Source organism: Filicampus tigris, chromosome 9 (assembly GCF_054856515.1).
Source record: "Filicampus tigris isolate MCC_2025a chromosome 9, RoL_Ftig_1.0, whole genome shotgun sequence".
NCBI lineage: Eukaryota > Metazoa > Chordata > Actinopteri > Syngnathiformes > Syngnathidae > Filicampus > Filicampus tigris.
Window position 1 is genome coordinate 13300511 of NC_141225.1, and position 25791 is coordinate 13326301.

Sequence of the window (25791 nt, forward strand, 5' to 3'; positions counted from 1 at the left end):
TCTTAGAATTATGATTCCACGCGGCCAGGCCAGAGAGGTGTTACAGCTTACCTACATTGCAGTAACTTAAATTTACTGTTCTGTGGATGTCATCACCTTTCTGTGGCGGAATCACAATTCACACTTGTGGAGTTAATCCTTTATATCGGGGGTTTCAAACTCATTTTTGTCATGGGCCTCAGAGGACCGTTACGACGGTAAAACCAAATGAATGATTAATCGTCTCATCGTATTATTAGTTTTTGCTCAATAATTGTTCAAGTTACTGTGAAAAGGGTAACAAAACGTTTGGTGCAAGATCCCACTTATTTTTTTTTTTTATCACAGATGATCGTTCTGAATTTTGTTACAGATTTTAGCAGAGATCAGTTTGACACCTGTGCTTTATATGGTCACAGAGCTGAAGTTTTATGAGGTGTGCAGAAGAAGCATTTTAGCAGCATTTAGAGTAATATTGTTCTGAAAAATTGTGGTTGAACTATGAATTCCACAACCTCATCACCAATTTCATTGTAACTGACCACAAATGCAATGACTGAGCAAAAGGAAGGATGTAGTGAATACCATGATAATACAGGTCCCGGTCTGCCCTATGTCCTTTTCCACCTCGCCTTGTCACATTCACTTTGGAAGCCAAATGTCACATTAGCATGTCTGAGACCGAGGCCCATAGCTGCATCACATTGATGCTTCTATATGTTCTATTGAGAGGATGCAGCACCTTGCACTTCTATGATCTAATATTCTGGACCATTAAATTCACACCGTAAGAATGGGCTGTTTGAAATGTCTTTTTCTTGAGGAGACAATTTAAATCTTGGGATCATCCCTTCTTTGTGTTGTGGCCTGCAGGATTCATCAAGGTAGAGATCAAGCCAGTGGTTTTACTTTGATCAAGTATATGAAGGAGTTCTTAACTGTAACCATAAAAGGGCAATTCACATTAGCCAATATCTTGTAAAATGCGTTTTAGATATTTCAATGAAAAAATGTTGCCATATGTCGACTATGGTTCAATTGAGTTCATCCCACAGATAAGAACAGTGATCCAGGACTGTTATCAATACCTTTTAAAACATTTTAGAATGGAATTGCAAAGAAAAAATGTCCTTTCATTATAACAAACTTAACTGAATTCTACTGCTTATAGAGAGTCCAAGGTGTTTTGGATTCCATTCATTTATATTCATAGTTTTCTTAAAAATTCTGCACCAATCGCCCAGCCTAAGGCTTACATTGATATGTCAAAAGAAAGTGTATTTATTGACGTGGCCCTCAGCCATGTCATCTGCATTTGATGGTGTGCCTGTGGGAAGAGTAATGTGGTATCGTTCTTCATACTTTGACACACCCACTGCCCTCCACCCTCCTCATAGATCTGTTTAATCCTTAACAATCACAAGTGACCAGCAGCGCAGAGCGGGGGGGGGGGGGGGGGGGTCAAGGGAGCGGTCAAGGGAGCGGTCGCCCCAGGGCCCACAAGCTCACAGGGCGCATGATAGGTCCCCGTTTTGTAGGATGCTGTTAGAACAATTGTACATAAGTTGTCCCATATTTCCTCTTTATAGTGTTTGAAAGCATTTATTCATCAATATAAACTTGTTTGTTAAGGTTGTTTGTGAGAAAATTACAGACGCGGCCCGCAGCCCAGTACCGTGGTAAAGTGACTTTTCATAAGGGCCCATTGAGAATGCTCCGCCCCCTCTGTGCTGATACCTACGCTCCGCCCCTGCAAGTGACGCTTAAAAGTGACGTGCTTGGCATCGGGATCACACAAGCGCGACTAACAGATGCTGCATGCATGAATACAAAGCATTCATGACATCTTCATGGGTGTTTTTATTGGAAAATATTTGGGCGGGAGCTACACACAAAATTGTTGGTAGCCTGCTGACCTGTTTTCTGAAGCTTAGCCGTTATTGGTCGTTACCTGAGCCCTGAGAAGTTGTGATGTCATTTTCAGTCAACTGAAGTGACAAAATGGCCGCCCCCCCTGAGATGGCTAAAACCGGGTGGAGTTTGCTGCTTAACTCATATTCCACAAACGCAATATTAATCAAAATGCCGTGTTTCGACTAGCGGGCCTGCATAAAACATACCCCTGAAAAAAATATGTTTGGGTTGATTTCCGCTTTAAGAGGACGAAAAGGCCTTCATGTGCCACTCACAGCCTTTGTCTTTATAACACATCTGACCGGAGCCTCCTCATCAATGACAACTGACAGGAGACGGCAAGCGGGGCTGTTGCATATATTAATGCCATTCTCCAAGCCGTCGCTCAGAGGAGCAAGGCAGCGCAAGGCCCAGTGTGAGAATCCCACAAACATCTCGCCGCTGAGCGCTGTGGCGAGTAGGACGTGATGGGAAGCACCCGAGTGCAATGAAGAGGAGCGAATGCGCATGAGGACTGAAGAGTTCATTTTGCCATGTGGACCACTGGACAGCCTCCTCCTCTTTTCTGCCCTGCCGTACGGTCTGTGGACTCTTCTGTGTCCACCTAATTGGATGAAACACTGTTGTATTCATTCAGCATATTGTCGAATGGTGTGGAATCGGTACATTTGATCATGTACGCTATGAACTCACAGGACACAGTTTCATGAAATACTGTTAGTGATAGTGAAGTACTCCATTTTGCTAGCTTGCGGGATTACTTTTTTCACTTCGCAGACACGAGTTTTGAGGTTTGAAGTTTTTTTCCGACTCGCATAATCAATCAAATATTTATGTTGTCAGTGTCTCTTTGTGCGGTACCAAATGGTGCTCTGTGGTCTGGTGGTTGGGGACTGCTGATAGGAAAACTACATGCATCATAATCATATTCATGTTTGCCTGTTTATAAATATATGCTATGATTACATTTCTGTGACTGTTCAACCCCGCCACCAATTTTTCGGAAGAAAAGAGTCTCCATGTCTTATCCTCCTTTAGTGGTGTGACTGTTACCAGCCACTTTGTAATGCACAGTAGGGACAGGATGAGAGTGGAACTGTCGAAATGTTACAGTATTGTTCTGGGTTTTTGACTTTATTATCAACAGAACACATTTTCAATTGGCCATTAAACTCGGCGGGAGGATTTTAGCATTATCAGGTCCAGTATCAGGTGATGTTTTTCTGCCTTAATGGAAACGTATGCCCTTACTCTTGTTATCGCTGTAAAGGCAGTTTAGAGCTCTTGAATTGGGTCTTATTGGATTGTACATAAGTACTTAATGAGGTTTCTGATAAAGGTATGTCAGCGATTAGACCGAAACATTGCTTGAATTTGTTGTTGAATGATTGTGTTGCTTCTGCACGTGACTGTTAATTGAAGCAAATGCGCTATAAATAGTTTTTTCTTGGCACCTCCACTCGTGGAGTTGAAATTTGCAATTGGCTTTCAGAAGAGCCCATCACGTTGTAAGACGCGCGTGTGCGCAGGTATGCACGGGCATGTGATGTGGCTCGTCGCTGCAACTTGACTTTTAATCAGGCGGCGAGGAGGAGTGCGGTACGCTTCGGTCTTTGAACACGCGGCAATCTGCTGCGCTTTCATTCACGGGCCTCCTCTCACCAGCACAAGATCAGCTATGAGGAATGCTTTCATATGGAGCCTCATTCCCCCGAGACTCGTTGGCAGCTGATTTTTCTCCATATCTTCACGTCTGCGGGAACTTTTTCATATTAGGCTGAAAATGAAGATAAATAGTTGCGCTAGTTTTCATGTGGCAAACGAGGGACAAATTAACATTTCCTTCCTCAGCTCATTTATTTGCATATGCTGTATACGTTCCTCTGCCCATGAGCGGCTGAGCTGTCAGCTCGTTTGGGAATGACTGCATTCAAATGAGCGCGTTTGTATTTTGTAAATGTTCCCAGACACAAGTCACGCCTGGTGATTTAGTGTCTTGTGGTGAAATGTAGCTACCAAAAGATTGTTAAAAATTATGTTAGGTATTCAGTGTGCTAGAAATTATGTTAGGTATTCAGTTTCAGTTGACTCTGCAGCCTAGTTAAAATATGTTGGCAATCAGCAGCAATCCAATTATTTCAAAGAGTTTGTCCCTTACTGTGATGGTGAAATAGTAAATGAAAAATATTATATTTGTTTGTTTTCAAGAGCCTCTACTCAAGAGGGTTTTTTTTTTGTGTACAGCTTAGATGCGCTTAGCATTCAACGATGCTTGTGAATCATCTCAGTAAGATATTTATGTTTCTGTCACAAATCCAATTAACAGGATGATGTTAACCTGGGGGCAAATGCTTTTTCTTTTTTTTTTAATTATTATTAATAGGAGACTTGCATTGAAAGACCAACCATCAACCAAGTTGGTTGAACAAATGGAATTATGGTCGCAGATATTTATAGAAACTATACACAGAAAATTGGATCTGCTTTTTTGCCTAAGGGGGAAGCAAGAAGCTGCGACAATGATGTGAAAACTTGATTCAAAGCATGGAGAAACAAACTTTTTGTCACTCCTGTTGCAATTTACTTGCCTCTACCATCCCTCTGGTTAAGTGGGTAGTTGCACATCCAATCGAGATTATTATGGCATTCGTATATGCTAATAAAATACTGTAAATGTGCCTTGTATTCATGTATACATACCTACTTACCTCTGGTTTGCCATATGTATTGTTGAGACCTAGTGAAACACTGAGATGTACAAATGTCTTTGAGCTCAAGCCAACATTTGCATCCTTCATTTATTCTTCATCCGTTGCTGTATCTCTCACATACTGCATCCTTGTAGCCTAGTAATTTGGCTAACCTGAAATCTGTTAGCAGAAGGTGTTAATTGTAACCATTAGGCTGTCATTAACACCATGCTGTCAGGGCTTTAATAAGTGGCCTGCGATTTAAAGGCGGCTCTGGTCACTGACTTTAACATGGAATGGAAAAAAATGTTGGTATCAAAACAAAACAAAAATTAGGTTTGGTGGACCCCTGCAGGCCGGTCCGGACCCTATCCCCCACGGATAGTGAAAATACACAAAACAATTGACGGCCATTATAATTATATTGGGAGGGGGGAGGGAATTTAATGAACTTATTGAATAAGTAGGTATACACTGCCAATAAGCATTTCCCATGAATTTTTTTTTTTTTTTTTTTTTTTTTAATTTTGAAAATAAAAAAATCCACAAATAGGTGAGGCTGCCAAACTGTGAGTACGCAGGGCTTCACTGTCTGTATATATTTCCACCAGCAAATAAATGCCTCACCCCAAATAGATGCAAAGCATTGTTACTGTAACACACCTCAGACGCTATTGTTTAAATGAAAGATTTAGCCCATGTGAACTGTGTTGCTAACCAAAACAGCAACAGATAAACACAGTCTCTCAGAAGAATTACTGTGTAAATACTTTTTAACTTTTTAACTTTTAAATGTCCCCTTTGCATTATTAAACAGGAGCTAATACTAAGTGGACGCTGATGTGATCACTCCACAATGATGTGTGCGTCCATTTGTCCGTTCCAGCCAATGACACACTGTGTTAGTTTCATCCAGTCTGCTTCTGTTCATTTCAACAAAATTAGGTCCTTTTTATTTCATTTTTATTCTTGAGTTTCAATTGGCAGAAAATGTATTGTATTGTAATAGAACCAAGCATCAATTTTACTACGCTTATATTTTTGATCACGGTTCAGTTGGCTGATGCAGATGAACTGAGTCACCAACTGAACTAAATCTGTATTTGCCTTTACGCTATACAATAATTAGGTATTTACATTACTCTTGCCATCAAGGAATGCTTGGATAGGTTTGGTCCCGCCGGCAGCCTTTTTGTGGCTCCTGAACTGTCAAAGCTTTTTTTCCCCCCACATTTTACGTAGCCCGACCAGCGCTGTGTTGACCAACCCATTGTGATGTGCCGCTACGGTGTGGGGCCGTTTTGCGGAGACTTGGCGCAAGGTTGGCAACATGAAAATGTTGCATGTATTTTGGTTGTCTCAGCATGTGCTTCCCCAGACTGGTCTCCATGGCAACAATACACAGACAGCCTGTTACTGGGTCACTCAGTTCACTGCTGTAAGGGCAAGTTTTAACTTTCACTTTTGTTTTTGTAGCAGGGTTCATATTGTTGACACTTTGCCGGCTTTAGCAGCCTGTAATATACGAAAATGGTATGTTCCAGTATTGTTACCAAAAAAAAAAAAGTGGACAATGACATGCTAGACAATATAGCTGTCATCACTTGAAATGGCAATATGGGCCAAAGCACAGGAATTTGACAACAAACATAAATGCACTGAAATTGTCATGTCAAACTGCAAACAGGATTCTTGTCACCTGTAACACGATAAAAAGCAACAGAGTGCAGCACAAGAAACCATAAACCACAAATAAAAGAATGCATGACTGAAGTGACGAACACATTGTTTGAAGGAAAACAAAATGAGGAAATGATCGCAAAAGTTAAGCAAATCCCTCTCTGTTTTGTTCAACCATGTTAACTCATGTCAAAACGAAAATGACAATGTTTGTATTTTTGTTGTTTTGAATGGAAGGAAGACTTGTTTTGAATATTCCATATTAGCGTATGTGGCCTGACTGACCCCAGTAAGTGGACCTTTGACTAAAACTTTGTGGCCTTTTAGGATTTGTTATTCAGTAAGCCTGGTGATGATGAATAATCCCATCTAGAACATAACTACAACAGGGAGCAAACATCAGTGGCATCTGACCTCACCAATGGATTGATACACTATATACTTTTATGTACTTCCTACTGTAAATAATGCCTTATGGAGGTAGTGCCACATAGCTCCTGGACTTTCATCTGTTTAATGATTTCTTGTGATCCTGCAGACGACATTGCTTTGTCTCTGCTTATTATTCCTTTTCATCGCTCATTACCGCATTTCTCTCCTTTGTCAGTCTTTTAATCACAGTTCTTTGCTTCAACCATGTGTCTGTCATCAAATTCTTTAGCTCCATCTTTCCAAACAGACAGTTTGAGTTAGTGTCGCGGCCGCATTAATCACAGATTTTTGCACTTTTAAAGCATGATTGATTGGCACGGTAAAGATCCACAAGGGGACGCGGACACAAGTCTGATAATAATGATCGGGGCTTCATTATACCAATGCAATTTCACAAAATTTAAATGCTCCTCGCCTGACAGATGAGCAATGATTCACGGCCAGTTCCTCGCTACCACACAGCTCCTCCGGGTTTGACGCCGCGGTGCATTGAGACTCATTATGGCTTGCGTTTGAATGGGCCGACCATTAGAGGCCTGCATGAGAAGGAATAAAGTCAACTTTCCCCAATCTCCCAGCCACTGTCCACTTCTCTTACTAATTGTATCTCATTAGAGTAACCACGTGAATACCTCACACCTTAGACTCTCAGATTAACATCTCAATTAAAGTAGGCAATCTGTCTGCCTGTTTAAACTGAAACCTGACTCGTATTCATGCAGACGAGCAATATTCTGTCTTCTTCACACCGCCTTTTCAACAATTTCCAAGCACTAATTGGCTGCAAACTTCTCCACTGGCTTTGGTCACGATCAACATTGTCACGGACAGTATGGCAAGTAAAAGCAGAAGACGGTTCCAAAAACAAGCACACTCTTTAATAAGCAGGTTGGGTTCGGTCCACGGGTTGGCAGTCAGCGAAGGCAACGGTATCCAAAAGGATAAGGTCGTTTATCAAACGGGGTTGAAGCTCACTCTTGAGTCTGGAGAGAACAAGGAATGCTGGAATGTGCCGACAAGGTACAACAAACTGGCAACGAGGACGGTATGAGATTAAAGGTTAAATACACGAGGTAATTGAGGATTACAAGGCATAGGTAAGCACAAGGCAGGCGTAAACACACACAAACTCTCACGCGCACACACACACACACGGTAAGTTTGTTGCTGCTCTTAAGATTCTCTTTGCTCAGTTTTAAAGGAATGTTTACCAAAGACTCTTCATGTAAGGACACTGCAGTAACCGTCATTTTTTTAAAATGTGGAGGGAAAATGAGTTTTCCACTTTTAAGTCCAAGCAAAAAAAAAAGTTACTATTATCCCGGGTAGGATGGCTTTGACTTCCTAGTCCCTGTCAGATCAGTCCCGGCATCATTGTAAAATATATTGGATGATCAGTCCCACAATGTAAAATTCTAACATTCTAAAAGCACAAAGTTGCCAAAATGCAAGGGTTTTTTTCTTTTATTAGAAGATTTCATTTTATTTCATCAGCAAGTGGAGCAACTGCTCTCTAGATGTGCTCCAGAGGATGTGAGGTATAAATTGTGGTCAAGCACCTTGAGAAACAAATGACAAAGTTTTTTGAGATACAAGCCCTCATTCGGCCAATTTGATTTTATTGTTTGCTTTGATTTGCGAGCGCAAACTTGAGATACAAGTGCTGTATGGTGGCAATACATTTATTTCACCTCCACAATAAGTAGCAGTTAGTCAAAGAGTGAATATTTAATCAAAAAGAGGTTTCACACCACTTTTAATGCCACTCTGTTGGAGCTTACTGTCAAAAAAATGTAAAACAAAGAGAATTACATGCGTGTTTTAAACAAGCAAACTACGTTCCCGGCTAGCTTAATGCTAACAAATGGAAAATGCCATTGAGAGTTAGCATCAATAGTTGCGGTTTAACAACACTTCAAGCAACGGGTATTTGAAAACAAATGGTGAAACAACAAATGTTGACAGCTTATAGGTTGCAATTTTTCCTTTTTAGGGGAGGGATTGGAACGTATTAATGGCATTTCCATAACGTCAATAGGGAAAGATGATTTACGATACGATACGCGATATGAGCGGGTTTATGGAACAAAAAAAACAACTAATTTCTCAAGGCACCACTCTACTTCTATTTTTTTTGTGTGATTTTGCGAGCTGCTGATCAATTTTGAATAATCAAGACCTGTGAGGATGTGACAAGTGGCCCTTGAATATTCTATAAAGGGGTTGCTATCAGGTAATGTCTTCATTACAGTTGGCACCTGCAGCCAGTTAGCAGCAGTCAGCATTTGATCGCACCTCCCAGTGGTCACAAATGATCCTTCATATTCCAGAGGCAGATTGGCAGGCAGGTTAAGGATCACCAAAGCATATTACTTTGATATTTGTCAGTTTCCATTTTAATACTCATTTCTGCATGTCAAAACGCTCCCAGGTGAAGCTCTTAGGGCCCCTCACCGGCTGCCAGCTCGCCGGATCGATGGGAGAGTACCTCTGGAGGCTGCAGCCACTGCTGACGCAGACAATACACTTGGACAGTAGCTAATCAAGTCTGCATGTATTGATTGCATGGGTGCATGGAGAGGCTGCAACAGCACCCCCTCACCCCAGAATGCCTTTTTTTTCCAGTCTTAAAGCTCCACCGCTTTTATATAGCACAGCCATTCTCAGCCCTTAGCCCGCTGTTATTCCCACCTAGACTCATCTTTTTCCACAAAGGAAATAGACATAGCCTGGGCTTGCTGAGGACGGATGTAAAAAAAAAAAAAATAGCACGATTGCAAGCAGAATGAAAATACTCTGTTCCGGGGAAGTGTGTGACCACAAGGGAGAGTCCAAATTGGACACCTCTGCTGAGGTGTGTGAAGCAGTGTTTTGTCTCTTTCCACATATACCAAAAGGGGGAGAGGAGGTCATGGGGTGCGAGGAGAGTGGAGTCTGTGGCCGACATTGCGTGCTGGGAGTAAACAGACTTGGGTAGGAGTGGGGGGTTGGTTGAACTCAGGGGGGCCGTCACCAATTGTCACCACCATCTTGAGTAGTGTATTTTCCGGGCTATATGCTGCACTGTTATATAAGCCGCACCCACTCTATTTTTAGAATTTAAAAAAAATAAATAAATAAAAAGAAAAAATACGTATACAAGCCGCACCTTTATATAAGCCGCACCTATCTATGTTGAAAACCTTTATATTTACTGCATTTACAGAACGATTATGACCTTTAAATGTACATGTATGTACCTGACCAGATTCTTTCCTAACAGTGCCTTTTAACACTGCAGCAACGTTGCTGATTAAAACGGAACAGAACCAAGTACTTATCGTCATTTCACTGTCGGCTGCTGCTCCAGTTGGTCAGCTAAGGTCCAGCAGACTCCACCATCTATTGTTCTACTACATTCTACACATGCACCTGTCTTGTTTTATGTTAATAAAGTCAGCCAATCTAACACACGACGTGCTGCCAACTGTACTAAATCAACAATAGCATTTCACATCGAAACAACAGAAGTAACATGAGCCAATCGCATTCATGTGCACTTCAGGGACCTCTCGGAAAACATGAAATCAAAGAATTACAGCACCTAATGCAATAACCTAGTACATAGCGCCCTCGCCTGTTGAACTCCTCCACCTGGAGTCACATCCAGTTAATGGCTGGGCAAATGTATTGTATTGAATTGTACTGTTATTCCGGTTTGAGCGGTGGAAGAAAAATCCACAGAATAGCCGCACCGGACTACAAGACGCATGGCTCAAAACCTAGGAAAAAAGTTGAGGTGATTTTCTTCTTTGTGTGCAAAGGGGCTTAAAAATAGGTGTTTGTGTGTTTGCCGTGTGCGAGCATGAAGCCCCTTACAGTCACCATGTAAGCCTCCTTTTTCTTTCCTTTTTAGCGATTAGTTGTTGTTTGTCTAAAATACCAATGAGGGATTGAAGGTTGAAGTCATCCCGCAAATTTGCTGTCTTCAGAGGTACTATAGAATGCCGCCAAGTAGGCCTGCACGATGTGTCTTTTGAACATCGCGATTGCAATGTGCGCATGCGTGATAGTCACAGCACAGGACGTGCGATGTTTTAACTTTTTTTTTTCTTAGAACACGCAAACTTTTGTTTTGCTTCAAAAAAGCAGCAAGTTACTCCGTGCTCTTACACAGCCTGTCTCGCTCACCCCCTCCTTCCTGCCAATCAGTCACTGGCCCCTCCCCCATCACTCTGCTCTCTGCTCAGTGAAGACACTAACAGGCGAGGAGACGACAGCGGCAGAAGCGGCAGTGGATTTATTCCCCAAAAGAAAGTCAACATCCAAAATATGAAAGTATTTCGGCTATAAAAAGGAAGATTCAGAAATACAAAACATCCTTTGCCAACAGTGCCTCGCTGTTGTTGCTGCAATCGCCGTCACAAGCCCCTGTATGAGCAGTTCAAACTAAGAAGTGGTACCCGAGGTGAAACTTCATCTACTCGAAAAACAATTACAAAGACGCCTTCGCGGGCATAACTCCTTATGATAATAAGTCCAAACAGCACCGACAAATCACGGATGCAATATGTTTTACAGCCCGTTTTAGTTATTGTTATATTTTTGTGAACAACTCAGGGGACTAATGCACCTGCTCTTTAAGTTTTAATAATTTTGTTCTAATTTGTTTTCGCATTTTGCTGCAGTTTCTCACAAAGGTTGTTTTTTTAATCTTAATGTTATGTTTTTGTAAACAACTCAGGCGCTAGTACACCTGCTTTTTAATTTTTAAATATTTTATAGTTTAATTTAAAGGTTTTTATAACTCTGCTGCTGCTTTAGAGCTTTTTTATTTTCTTCTATTTTTTAAATGACTCAAGGGTCTAGTGCACCTGCACTTTATTTTTTTGTTTAAAATATGTTTAATATTTTGCTGCTGTTTACATTGAAGTGTGAAATACAATGTTAAATAATCTATTATGTTACAGAGACATGACCTCTGTGATCCCTTTTATATACAGCAATCATCATTCACAGATGAACCCCCTTAGTCTGGATTAAACGATATCATATGAATACAATGATGTCATGGTGAGTTATCCAAATTATTCCCAAACAAATCTATTCGAGTCATCTGGTGAAAATTCTATTTTTAACATTGCGATATATATCGCAACCCCCACCCAAAAAAATCGCAAAGTCATTTTTTTCCAACATCGTGCAGCCCGACCGCCAAGTGTGTCAGTGGAGTGCAAAGATGGAAAAAAAAACAAAGTCACAACCCACGCCGCTTTGTGTTGAAGTCAATTTTTGGCGTCATTCTCAAATCGCCACGCATCTAATAAGCACAATTCAGGAAACTATATCGGCTGTGTGAACAATGTCCTGCTTCAGCGAGTTCTGTCTGAAAGGAACAGGCGACTAAATGCCAGCTCTACTTTTACACCTCTGACTCACCAATTTACAGAGAAAGCCAGTGTGAAAGCGATTGGAGTGTTCTGTACGTAACCCTCGTGATTGAAGAGGCCTACATCCATTGCCAAGGGCCACGGCGTCTCCATTTTGCTGTGAGTCACATGCTAGTTGGAGGTTGTCAGTGGGACGACGGGGCTGAATGAACACTCGGTCATCCGCTCATCTTTCACAAGGCCTCCCCATCCAAATTTCATCATACACACAACAGTCATCTTCTAATTGTTTTTTGTTATTTCCAACATAATTGTTATATCACCGAAGAAATTTATTTTCATTTGCTCTTTTCTACTTGAATTGAATTGATATTTTTTTTCACCATGGCGCCACGTTTTGTTCTAGAATGTCAGGTGCTAAGAATATTCATCAGCAAAATTATTTCACTGCATTCACTTTGTGACCTACCATTACCTTGAAATACATCACTAGTACAGACAAGCAAAGGATTTAATAGTATTGACAATAATACATTCACCACTCTATTTAAATCAGATTTACTGCAGTCAAATGCCGTCTTCGCCAAGGTTTGATGTCTGATGCTATTGTTTTTATCATGGCTCTTTGGGCAACTCTTGTCCATTTGCGAGTGCGATCCTTGTATGTCTCCTAGCGCTAATCTCTTGGCCGTGAGCCAAAACAAGCTCATCAAGTGCAACGCAGCGCAATGGCCAAGACCAGGAAGCAAACACACCCATACGCAAGGACATATCTGTGAAAATGCTTCTTGACATCTTTTTTTCAAGCTGGTAGTCGGTGTGATGACTTGATGCTGCAGTAAATCAAGATCCGATGTTGTTATGGTATCACCTACTCTGTTTGTGTACTCCTATTGGTAATTTTATTGGAGGCGGGGATGCTGCATACTCACAGAGCAGCTGCTCGAGGTCAAAGACACTACAAAGCCCCACGAGAGCTCCCGCCTTCATTTGTATATGTCCCCCCCACATATCCTCCATCACACACATGTCCCGTTCAGTATATATACCCTTGAGTTGTAAAGAACAAGAGTCATGGTTTGACTGCATCACTAAACAAGCTTTAATGCAGCGTGCATTCTCTCACCTGAGAACACCAACAATTATTTGATTCTAACAGTTACACTTCCTGAGAGGCCGCGCCGCGAGCCATAATACTTTTATTGATTCAGTGGGAAATGAGGTTCATCAGGTCAGCTGCACAATAGAGGCACAAGAGTCAAGCTCGCTTTTGACAGGACGAAAGTGAGACGACATGCCTTCTCGTCCATTAAATTAGCTCATACACATGCTTTTGTGGCCATTCCCTTGCTTATCTCCACATTACGTCGATACTAGCGTTTTGATGGCCACTATCTGTCAGCCTCATGTAGTTTTTTTTTATACAAAGTGCCAATAGATACGATTCACAAAGCCCTAATTATTGGGAAAAATTGTCTTTCACGTGGTTTGCTTGGTTCATTTAACATTGATCCAACCGAAAAGGGAACAACATAAACAAGAAAAACGAAAACAAATTATTGCAGGTCCACTTATAAGAATTAGGATCAGCAACAAATAATACCATCATACTGTTGGTTCACATCTCCATCACTGAGGCCAGTGCCATAGGCATAAATAATGCATATAATCTCTTATCTATCTATCTATCCATCTATCCATCTATCTATCTATATTAGGGGTGTAACGGTACGCTAAATCACATTTTGGTTCGGTTTCTTGCAAACTTCGGTTCGGTATATTTTCGGTACAAACAACCCCAGATTTTTAAAAAATGTTTATTTTGAAAAGATGACAATTAAATGGTACATGTTTTTTTAGAAAAATAAATAAAAGCAAACCATTCAAGTGACATTCTAAGAAATTACACCAGAATAAAAAAATACACCAACAATAAAGATCCCTTTATTTAGTAAATTATTAAGACACTAAACACTCAGCAGCCTATGACACATCTAAGTATTCAAGTTAAAGACAAGTTGTCATTACATTACATATACACTTTTTGTGATGGGAAAAAAATACATACAATAACAATTACAATTATTGGTAACTGTATTAAAGCTCTTTTTTAATAATGAGATACAGTAACTTTAAAGTCTTTATGAAATTATTTACACTTTTTAGGCATTGATATCTTTGAATATTCAACAGCATATTGTAACGAATTGTGTTATCTGTGTTGTGGTCGGATTTGTGTTTTGCTGAGTTGTGATGTTTCCGAGGTTCATGAATGCATCGTACGGCTAGCGAGAGAAGCAGTGGAGAACGAAGACCAGAGCTCTTGTACTTTGTGTTTGGCTAAAAATAGTGCTTGCTTCCTTGTCTAAGAAACATTCAAAGTCGGATGATGTCGTTTTAAGTGCTATTATGTTAGACATGCTAGCTACAGCATAGCCGCCGATCTCATGTAGCAATGTCGGCATAAAACTTTAGGACTTATACACGGACCTTTACCCATCGGCGATTTTAACAGGAAAGCTAGAATGTTCCCAAACAGGAGACCGCAGTGTACGGGCACCTTCGAGCAGGCCCACTAGTTGAAACATGGCATTCTGATCAATTTTAGCCATCTCAGAGGGCTTCCATTTTGTCTTTTCTGTCAACTGAAAATGACATCACAACTGCTCAGGGCTCAGGTAACGACCAATCACGGCTCAGCTTCAGAAAACGGGTCAGCCGTAATTGGTCGTTACCTGAGCCCTGAGCAGTTGTGATGTAATTTTCAGTCGACACAAGTGACAAAATGACCACCTTCTGAGATGGCGAAAAACGGGTGGATTAACTCTTATTACACAAATGAAATATTTATCAGAATGTCTTGTTCCAACTAGTGGGCTTGCATAGTACATATTCTTGAAAAAAATATGTTCGGGTTGACTTCCTCTTTCAGCAGTATCGATAATGGATCAGTAACCACTAAATTGTTCCAGTGCAACCCAACAGATTTGTACGAAAACGTTCAAAAAAATCAATCGATGACATGCTGTACTATACTACACTACAAATGAGATTTCTCCATTTGCAAATCTTAATACAATTTACTCCCATTCAGAATTGATGTCTAGCAATAGCATATAGGCCTTGGCCTTTAGAACAAGACGCATTTTTCATTCGCTGGGACAGAAAAAAAGGCGATCTATTGAAATGATACGCTTGCAGTCAAAGTTCACATGAAGTATGTCTGTTAATGTGCAACCTCCAAACAAGCAATTGAAAAATTAATACCAAAGATTGTGAATTCAGTGTTGGCCCAGATTTTAAGTGCTGTGTATCTACAGGGAGATTGAGTCTCATGGTCCTGCAGGGGGAACAGTTAACAATCCCAGCAGCTCCCATATGGAGACGCAGGCTAAGTGGATGCATGTTGACTTAATGACAGGCTGTCGGAAAGTAGATGACACCCAATCAGACAGTCGGCATGCAGGCGGAAACCAGAAAAGAGAGGCTGGGAAGAAACGGAACATCTCACTTGTCGTATAATTAAAACATTTACGCTGGAGGCGGGCTTTGATTGCGGCAGGACAGTTAATCTATCTCCTTGCTCCTTGGTGAGAAGAAGTATAGATTACTGGTCAGTGAAATATGTATGTGCGCAAATGAGGCATGGTTCTTTTCTTCTTTTGTTATGCTGCTGCAAAAAATACATTTGTAGTTGAAGAATAAGGGTTCTGTGCTAACGTTTAGTTCCTCGCCGGACAGAAAAGGAGACTTGAAAAGCAAATGTCAATACTATTTTTACAACTTTAACTGGACATAAGATATTCCAACGGGTGACTGCCTACATATTCCAAATTGATACCCTGTCAGCAAAGCCACAACCACAGCACTGATTGCATTGTCATCTTCGTATTTATTGTACAATCACAATATTCAATCAACCTGGGCGTTGAAATCTCCACCTTAGACTTTGCTGTGTTTTTCTGAGTTGCTGAAACTCTGATTTGCTTACATGGCGGAGGGGCAAAGTTAAGCATAATCATATCCAAATTGTCAGCCTACAATATTTTTCTCCAAATAATATGGCAAGGATCCCACATGCTGTGAAGCAAACAGGGTTGTTGCTATTTAAATCACAACTGAATACTTGGACAACATTCTAATAAAGGCTGCATGCTGTTTGTGTTCTCAGGATTTTTCTTGTTGCTGCTGTCTCAGTATAAAGACTTTGTGCTCTAAAGTGTCACAAGGCATATGAAATGAATAACATGGAGTGAAGTAACTCATTAAAGCCCTTCACTTTAATGTCAGGGTCAAGCTGAAATTATTTTGTGAAATACGTTGAAGTAAAGCAGTTCTTAAGCGTAGTTGCTGTAAAATGCTAGTGAAAGTTTCGTCGGACTCTCCGACTGACGCCCGTTGAAATTAGAGGCGGAAAGGCCTATATTTACTATTTTTTTAACACCCGGAAAAAAGGTGAATGACGGACGACGGAAGGGTACCCTAGCAACATATGGTGACAGGCCGAATAATGAAATAATCTTCCACTAGATGGCAGATGGAACAATTAACCTAATTATCCACCTGTTGCCATTTATACAACAGAATGAAAGCTTTGTATTTAACCAAACAGGCCCATTTTCTAACGTAAAATATGTGCCTCATTAAAGGTTTGGAAACACTGCATTGCTGTAAAACTGACACAGAGGCATCTATGTGAGTTGCATACAATCGTCCGTATGCGAGGTCCTGCTGTGGAGACCACAGAGGCGCAGAGCCACCTGCCGCGTTTTCCTCCCCTCAAAGACAATAGGAGGTGATGCTGAGTCGGAGCGCTTGTAGGCTGCTGTTGTGTTAATAGCTGAGATGATTTGCTGTTGTCGTTGGTTAGAATGAATACCTGCAGTCCCTCACTGATCAAGGGTCGACGACTCTTACAATGTGAGGACATGTTGATAATGATCACGTGAGTGCTTTTATAAGACAAGCGTCACTGGCCGTGATGCACGCCTTCGCCTTTTCTCGCGTTTGTGTGCGTGTGCCATATATTCAATTGTCTTTGTCTTGATTTTTTTTCAACTCATTACGGAGTCAGGTTCAAGGAGATGGGATCTCATTTGCATAGCGAGCCGCAGGGCCTTTGTGTGAGTGTGAGGGAAGCCAGGTGATTCATTCCAGCTCCTCCGGTCTTATTTTCTAGGAGATTAGATTAAAACCAATCAGTCAGCCCAAATCACGCTGACCTCAGTGGAAAGTGCGTCGTGGGACTGTGGCTTAAAGCGTCCAGCGTGCCTCTCTTGCTGTCCACCCTGAATAGACCAGGCGCTGTTTTTCTGCTGCTCAGCCATGGCAACGCTGCACCTTGGAACATTTTGCCTAAAAACAGTGAACATTCACACAGTGAGGGGCAGGCCAGCGTGAACATAAACAGTGTTATTTTGCACAATCCAAAGGGCGTAATCAATGTGATGCATGTGGGCCAGAGTGCAGGCACAACCCACAAGAGAGATGAGTTGGAGTGCTTAGGAAACTGCTCTTATGAGAGTATACAGATGAAAAATAACTAAATGCTCCATGTGTTGATGCATTTGTGTTTCGCGATTGTTTCATTAGTGCATGGAGGGCTAATCTACAGATATTCTCAGTCCAACACTTAAGGTTACAAAATAATGAAACCATCTTAATGGACGTGTCACAGCAGTGATATGTGCATGTATGTTTGATGGTATCTGGGGATATGCTTTGATGTAGCGTTACAATAATTTCCAAAAGGAATTATAGATGGGATTCAAGCCATTTGCCAAAGAATCCAAATTAATGTGTATTGGGCATTTTTAATAAGTTAATAATTTGTTGACCCTTTATTATAGTATTGCTAACATGAATATAGCTATGCTTACATTTAATGGTAAGCGCTAACTGCAATTAAGGGTTTCGTTTAACATGATGAAAATTAAACTAGTGTACATATGTGCCTTTTAGCCAAACTTTACATTCTATTAATTTACAATATTCAATACTATGGGAAAAAAAATCAAGGTCAAACTATTAGTTAAATGTAAATACCGGTATGTTGGTTAGTTAGCAAACAAATTCCAGTTAGCGCGCTATTGCTAGCATGGATAGCAAAAGCAAGAACTGAATAATGTGGTGCTCATTGCTCACTATGTAGGGAACATAGGTTTTATAGTTTTGCCGGGCTTGTCATTTTACATGCGTCTCCTACTAAACCATTCCGCCGCCACTCTGCAAACCAAGCAGGATAACATTTCCTCATCCAGGAGAATGTTCACTTCTCAGCAGAGAACTAACAGCACCAAGGCGAAATGTGCATGGCTAATGTCCTCTATAGATAAAAATATGGTCTAATATTTATAAACATCCCACATTCTACATACATAACACTGGAGAGTACAAATGTAGACACATAGATGTGGCTCATACATAAAACTTTAATCAACTCACATGGGAGGACATTTTTTCAAGTAACGGTGTCCAAGACATACTGTTAATAATAATGTCAGCAAAGTGGGTGCATGTATCGCAATGTGATCTTCCCATCCTGTCAAATATACTTTACCATCTGTCAAAGGCATTCAGTCAAATATTATTCTGGATATGTGACATTTATTTGGAGGTTTAAGGCCAGGGTTGCATGGCCATCTGATATTTTGGGAAAAATATGTGAATTTTCCTGAATGGCCAGTGTATTTCCGGGCTGGTCCTGGCCATCACGGCCGCTATCAGCTTTTTGGCAAAATCTGATTGGAAACAAACATAGAATGCTCCACTATTTTTGTTTAACAATCACCAATGTATATATTTTGTACTTTTCTCAATAGTTTCACCTTGGCTGAACCGTGGTCAATTTAATGCTCTTCTGGTTGTAATAGTATTCCTAACAATGATGTGACAGTTTGACACCTTAACATCTAATCTTCCACTTTTCCTTTTTCTCTGTCTTGCGTGTTGACAGGAGAGGAAGCTGTCGGCCTTCCCATACATTGAGATTTGTCACTCGCTCGTCACCAATTATATGGTGCCGCTGTCTCGCCAGACTGATTTCTTTGTTCCCGAGATGAGGGATGAGGCCAAAGGTGAAGTGAAAGAGGAAGAGTCTGATGAAGACCGAGGAACTGACATCACAGGTAATATTTTACTCATAGGAGACAAGTCAAGTGTATGATATTGGTCATTCCGCGTACCGAGAGAAGGGTTCATTTATTTCATTGAGAGCTCATACATCTGATTGCTGGTGACTGAGGTTTGATTGCGCTCTGGTGGTGACGACAGCTTGTGTCACGTTGCAACAACGCATAAAACACGTTTGACACCATGATCACCAAGGACATGACGATAGATGAGAGTTTGTAATTGTTCTGTCATGCCAAGTACGTGTGATGGAGCGCAATGTGAAATTAGCGACTATCATGCGTCCACGCCTAGATGAACCGTCAACAAGTACAAATGACTAAATGAAGGACTGAGCTGCCCTCTGGCCTTGTGAATTGTGGAAATAGCTCGGGTCTCTGAATGACTGCACAGATTATGGCAGGTTTACATTCTGCATGTGTTTTGTCACTACCAGTCAACAAATGAGAAAGTTTGAAAACTCGGCACGTGTTTTTCTCAGCCTATATTGAGCTAAAGCACATAGTATATTACGTAGAAAAATCTCACGGCACACTACCAAAATTGTCACAAAAAAAGGATATATACTGAAATAATGCTGATCTTGTGTCAGTTTACTCACAAAGTTACTTATTGTGAAATATGGGCCTTTTTAGTTGAGCACAAAGATTTTATGCTGTTCCATACAATTTAGTTAATTGTAACTTCCTGCTGTGAGCTTTTATTTTATTCTGCCTGTCACTACATGTTGGGGGCATAAGTAGATGAACAAAGATACATTACTTACGGTAAATAAATAATTTTCAGACCAATTAGGTGAAATTGGATAATTCCATGACACATCTGGTGATCTTTTAGTAGATGCACAAATTGTATCGTTAAGGTGAAAAGTGAACATTGAGGGCAAACTAGTTGGTCTAGCTCATGTCTTGATTGACCAATAATTTATGTCACAATACCTTTTCATCACATTGCAATAAAGTTGAAGTGTTGTAGTTACTAATATTTGGCAACTTGAATTTAAATCAGTATGGGCAACATTTTTCATTTCATTTTTGTTTATTTGAAAGGGACAATGCACATTAATGAACCCAGGTTCAATAACTGCGTAAATGCGCCAGTAGCTAATTTACATTCGTAGTCCCTTGGCTGGTAACATATGACAAGACATATCAACACGACATCCTCCAATAATTCACACTTTCACAATAGAAATATAAAATCACTGAAGACATTTAATACCACATTTATAAAGCTTTTCTGTCTTCATTCAAAAGAATAATGTCCTCAGTATTGAACACTGATTAAAATGAAAAGGTTTAAGGTAGTAGGTCATGGGCTTTTCAAAAGCATTCTTGACATTCAGCACCCCTTGTTAAACTAAAACATTTTGGTGAATGTGTGGATACATTTGAGCCTGTGTTGATAGTTTTGATGTGTGGATTATTGAAAATCCACAATAAATTTGTACACAGACTTAAAAGCAAGTCATTGAACATGTTAAGTTGTTTAATGCTTACATTTACGCCAATCATCCATTGATCCATGTCTGTAAACTTTAAGCACAACTGGATTTTTGAATTAGGCTTAAATACTTTTTAAAAACATCTTGTAATCACTCATTTATACCGCAGTTTCTTTTTATTTTTAAGAAAAAAAAACATATGTATGGCTTTAGAATGTGTTCCACTAGTTTGAATATTATCTTAGTTCCTTATTGCCAAACCAAAAATAGTGGGCCAACCACATGGCGTTGTTTTTCCTCTCACTGGGGCTCTTAAAGGAATATTCCAAATGGCGTTTTATGCTCCTTTTCCGACACTTAACACCCATGAATCCTTTTAGTGGTCACATGAGGGCGGAGAGTGAGCTTTTCTATTTTTCTGAAGACACAACATAAATGGACATTTCAGTGACTCTTTTTTTTTTTCTCCTCCCTTCAGAGATGTACAATTACATCCGCTTTATATTGAAACAGGTCAGCTTGTGAAAACAAGAATATAAAGTCATCTTGTAAAAGTGGTGCCTTGACTTAAAGGGGAAGTCAACCCAAACATTTTCTTTACAAGAATGTGTTCTACGCACACCACACTTGCTCAGGTTAAGTGTTTTTTTTCTCTTCATTTTGCAGTTAAATGTAAAACTGACAAAAGAAAAAATACATTACAACAATTAAAACTATGGACAATTAATTGTCTACTTTACACATTCAACCAAACCATGTAGTCTTATCTGCTATCTTAACGCTATCATATAATATGAACCGCCATAGACAGGCTAACAGAAATCAGCATGGATAAATTATTATAAACCTTCAAACAACTGCTACTTTAAGATACATGTAGCAGCTACACAAACGAAAGGGCATACAATAATTAAAAAAAAAAAAAAGCCAATATTGAACCCTTAATGTTTCATTGTTAGGCACTTCCAATTGTATGCCTTGTATTGGATCTCATACAATACCCAATGCTATATTGTTTACTTTCAGCATTCTGGAGAAATACAACGAGTATTAGCACAATGACCCCCAACTAGAATTAAGTCGGCAAACACATAATAATGCAAAATGTGCATCACAATATCGCCAAACCGCTCTTTGCCTTGTAAACAACATCCGTGCACGCTAACTTTCTGTCTCCTTGTGTGAACTCATAGACACGTCTTTTTACATTACTGCTTGAAAAAAAAATCCTCTCTCCAGGACCTTGATTCTGATCTTTAATAATCCCGATGGGCCCAATTTAGCAATGGAATTAGGCAAATCTCATCGATAAGACTTTGAGGGGTCCAGTCGGCTTCAACCGAGGGTGCGTTTTATGACTGTGCTTGAGGGTCAGCCAGCGTGCTGAAGCACCTTCTCGGAGGGCGTATGCCCAGCCAATTATCCTTAAACAGAGCCTTTATTTCCCATTAATGCCCTTGTATTGTAGAGGCATTCCCATGTGGAAAGATCATCTGCATTCATCATAAATCCTATTCACACCTCATTCCGCTTCCATCGCCTCCTGTCGGGACTTGCCAGCTAATCAACGGAACATTTCTCAGCCCCTAGATAAATAACACAAATGGACTTCTCATATAGAACACCCCATGTGATAATTATATTGTGATGGGACACAGTCTGGACATGACTTGTTTTTTGTACTGCTTACTGTCTTTGTGACATTCAACTGGAGTGTGAAAACATCACGATTAAAGTATATTGGATTTATTAATTGACACGTTTATGGTTGGGTTATTTAATGTCTTTTGATAGTGTAATACCATAACCAATTCTGGCTGAAATCGTCTCAAATTCCAATGAAATATGTATTTAAAAAAAAAAAGTTTAATGGTAAACATATGTTTAATGTTAAGCCAATAAGGCCTAAAGCGCCTGGCACAACATCTCCCCAAAACCTAAGGGCCACTATAGAATCCCCCTCATAAACCTGAGGTTCTCCCAGAAATTGAACACCTACAAAATAATTAATATCTCAGCCCTTGTAGCAGATAGAAGCATAATTGCAAAATAATTCGAGATCTTAGACGTAGCTTTCAGACAGGCCCGAGTTATTATTCCAATGGAAGATGCAAAAATAAATCGTCAGTGTAAGAGATGCACTATTTTTAATTTTTAGAAAATCAAGTGAGGATTACCATCCTCTCTTCTGTTACAACGACATTGCTATCGTCATTCTTAACCATATATCACATTCGACTTGTTTTACTGGTTCAAAGTCCACAAGCACGTCGTCTATATTACTGCTGTCACTCATTTCAGAGCTTCCGCGATCATCTGCGTCACCATTAATGCCCCAAAAATTCTGTGACATCCTCCACAATCTTATGGCACTGTCACATGTATATTTTTAATTATTTCAAGACGCAACAGCGCTCCCGGCTCTAGTGATAGAAACGTTGTTATACGCTCCTGGCCTGAATGGGTTAAAGTTTTCCATCTGTTTTGGAAAATGACATTCACTAGCAATGAAAAGAAAGTTTGTGTGTTAGAATGTGCTCTAAGAACAACCCCAAAAACATGCGCAGTGTGCATTTTTTAGGAACTTATAGCACAAACTGGGAAGCAGATTTGGCCAGGGGTACTAAAAAAATCAAAGGGACAGAAAAAGGAAAAATAGAGTGCATTTGTCATGTCAAATGCGATGTCCACATTGATTTTAAGTATTTTATATTTCCAATATGAAGACTATTCAGTTTCATGTGCCTAGGACATGTTATTTAGATTTTGATATTTCGAATAATATGACATTGTAGTATACCTTGTAACATCACTAGTCATTATCTTTTCGTCATCTTAGTGACTATATGATTTAATTAAGATTTCCTCGTGATTTTTTTTCAGCCAATCAACAATAACTAAAGTTAAGTTACTAAAGTAAAACAAACAGATGAACATATAGATAACCAAAATATTACAAGCCCGTCTGTTACAATACAGTGCAATTCAACACATTGTAAACCACTACCAACATATTCATCATAGTTACACTTGGGCCTCGTCAGCCCATAGAATATTCTACCAGTCATTCACCATTTTGCAAAAGTGAGACAAGCTTTACATGTTGTTTTTGGTCAGCGGTGGTTTACACCTTAACTCTGACATGGATGTAATTTTTGTCCAGTCTCTTCCTGGATGTTGAATCATGAAGACAGACATTAACTGAGGCGAGGGAGGCCATCGATTCTTTCGACGTTGTCCTGGGTTCCTTTGAAACCTCTGGGATGAGTTGTCGTTGTGTTCTTGGTGTAATTTTTGAACGCTGACCACTCCTGCGGAGGGTCACCACTGTTCCATGCTTTCTCAATTTGTGGGTAATGGCTCTCACCGTGGTTCGCTGGAGTCCAAAAGCTTGAGGAATGGCTTTGTAACCCTTTCCAGACTGATTGATGTCCATTATTTTACTTCTCATCTTTTCAATTTCTTTAGATGGTGACATTTGGTTGCAGCTTTTCGGATGGCTTCATTTTATCAGACAGGTTCAATTTAGGTGATTTCGTGATTGAACAAGTCTGGAGGTAATTAGGCTTGCCTGTGGTCTGTGAACATGAACTGAAAAATGTGATTAGCCACAGTAAATTTATGATTTAACAAGGGGGGCAAGTACTTTCTCACATAGGGGCCAGGTAGCTTTGAATAATTCTTTCCCATAAATCACCATTAAAAAACTGCATTTTGTTTACCCGGGTTAGATTTGTCGGATATTTGCATTTGTTTGATGTTCTTAAAGTGGGGAAAGTGCGCCAAAAAAAAATGAATTTTACAAGAGGGCGAATACTTTTTAACGGCACTGTATATGCATATAAGATGACTAGATGAAGAGGAGTGTCAGGTGATTGTCGGTGGAGGCAGATTGAAGAACGATGAGAGAGAAGATGAGCACAGGGGAGCATGTAGCTCTGCGCCCAGAAGGGAGCAGCTGGAAGTAGCGACATGGTCAAATGATGGCCATCATAATCGTCCGTAACATATTGCCACTTAAGCCTCGGACTTGCCTCACTTGCCTCACTGCGACAGCGCCACATGCAGTGCCGTACAAGCAAGCGTGCTCGTATCACTGACGGACATTTCCAGTCACATGATCAGCCCGTAAAGCTTTGCGACCCCACCTGCCGCTGATCTGTGACTCCGGCTGATGCGATTCTTCCAAGGCGCTGCTTGAGCGGAGGCAGGCAAAGTGATGGGAAGCGCAGTGAAATGTTGAGTCTCATCGAAACTTAGAGAGAGACTAATTAGGGAAGTAGAGCTTTTGTTGCTCAGCCAAAGAAAAGTATGCGGCGGATCACACCCAGCGCTCACTCAGCATGTGACGTCTCCACAAGTTTGATGCTACGACTCCAAATTTTGGGGTTTTACAATGTCGTCGTTGTCATGTCTGACATCAGTGAAGCGAAACGCGTAGGCCTTTTTGCATAGTGCTTGTAAACACCTTCAACTGTACACCAGCAGGGTGTTTAAAAGTCAAAACACAAAATCATTTAATGTGAAAATGTGGTAACTCATTAGTACATGTACAATACGAATACAAAAATACACATTTTTAAATGAAAATGATAAAATACATAACTTATTCAAGCATGAGCGGCACAGTGAAGTGGTGATCAGCTGCCTCACAGTTGGAGGTTCTGGGTTCAAACCTCGACACAGGCATTCCTGCGTGGAGTTTTTATGTTCCTCCCATGCTTGTGTGGTATTCTCCAGTTTAACTCATTCACTGCCATTGACGAATTTACTTGTCTTTTCACAGTCCAGCCTTTCAATCCCAGGAACTTATTCATATTTTTTTCAAATGTTAGGGTAAAATAGGGTCTGAAAATGTCTGGCAGTGAAAATGTCTGGCAGTGAAACAAAAAAAAACAACATTCATTTTACCTTCATCGAAGACTCAAGGTTGTCCATTGCTGTGGGGGAAGGACAACACTCCAAAACAACAATAGAGAGCAAGGTGGTTAATATATTTGATTAATTGAAATTGGAAATCTATAACAAATGGTAATCTTTTTCTCAGATTGTAACCTTTGGTATTTGTCATTAACACTTTACATCGTCATTATATTTGAAAATTTTATTGTCACTTTGCTTTTGTAATTTAAATTATTGGTGTTGGATATGT

At 40.2% G+C, this 25791-nt stretch overlaps 1 protein-coding gene across 1 annotated transcript in view; it reads left to right on the forward strand.

Annotated features, from left to right (window-relative positions):
* tex264a (testis expressed 264, ER-phagy receptor a) overlaps positions 1-25791 on the forward strand; it is a 57757-nt gene that overhangs the window by 29875 nt on the left and 2091 nt on the right. Inside the window, exon 3 of the mRNA XM_086041722.1 lies at positions 19020-19191. Coding sequence (XP_085897848.1) covers positions 19020-19191 — 172 coding nt within the window. The remainder of the gene's footprint in view (positions 1-19019; positions 19192-25791) is intronic.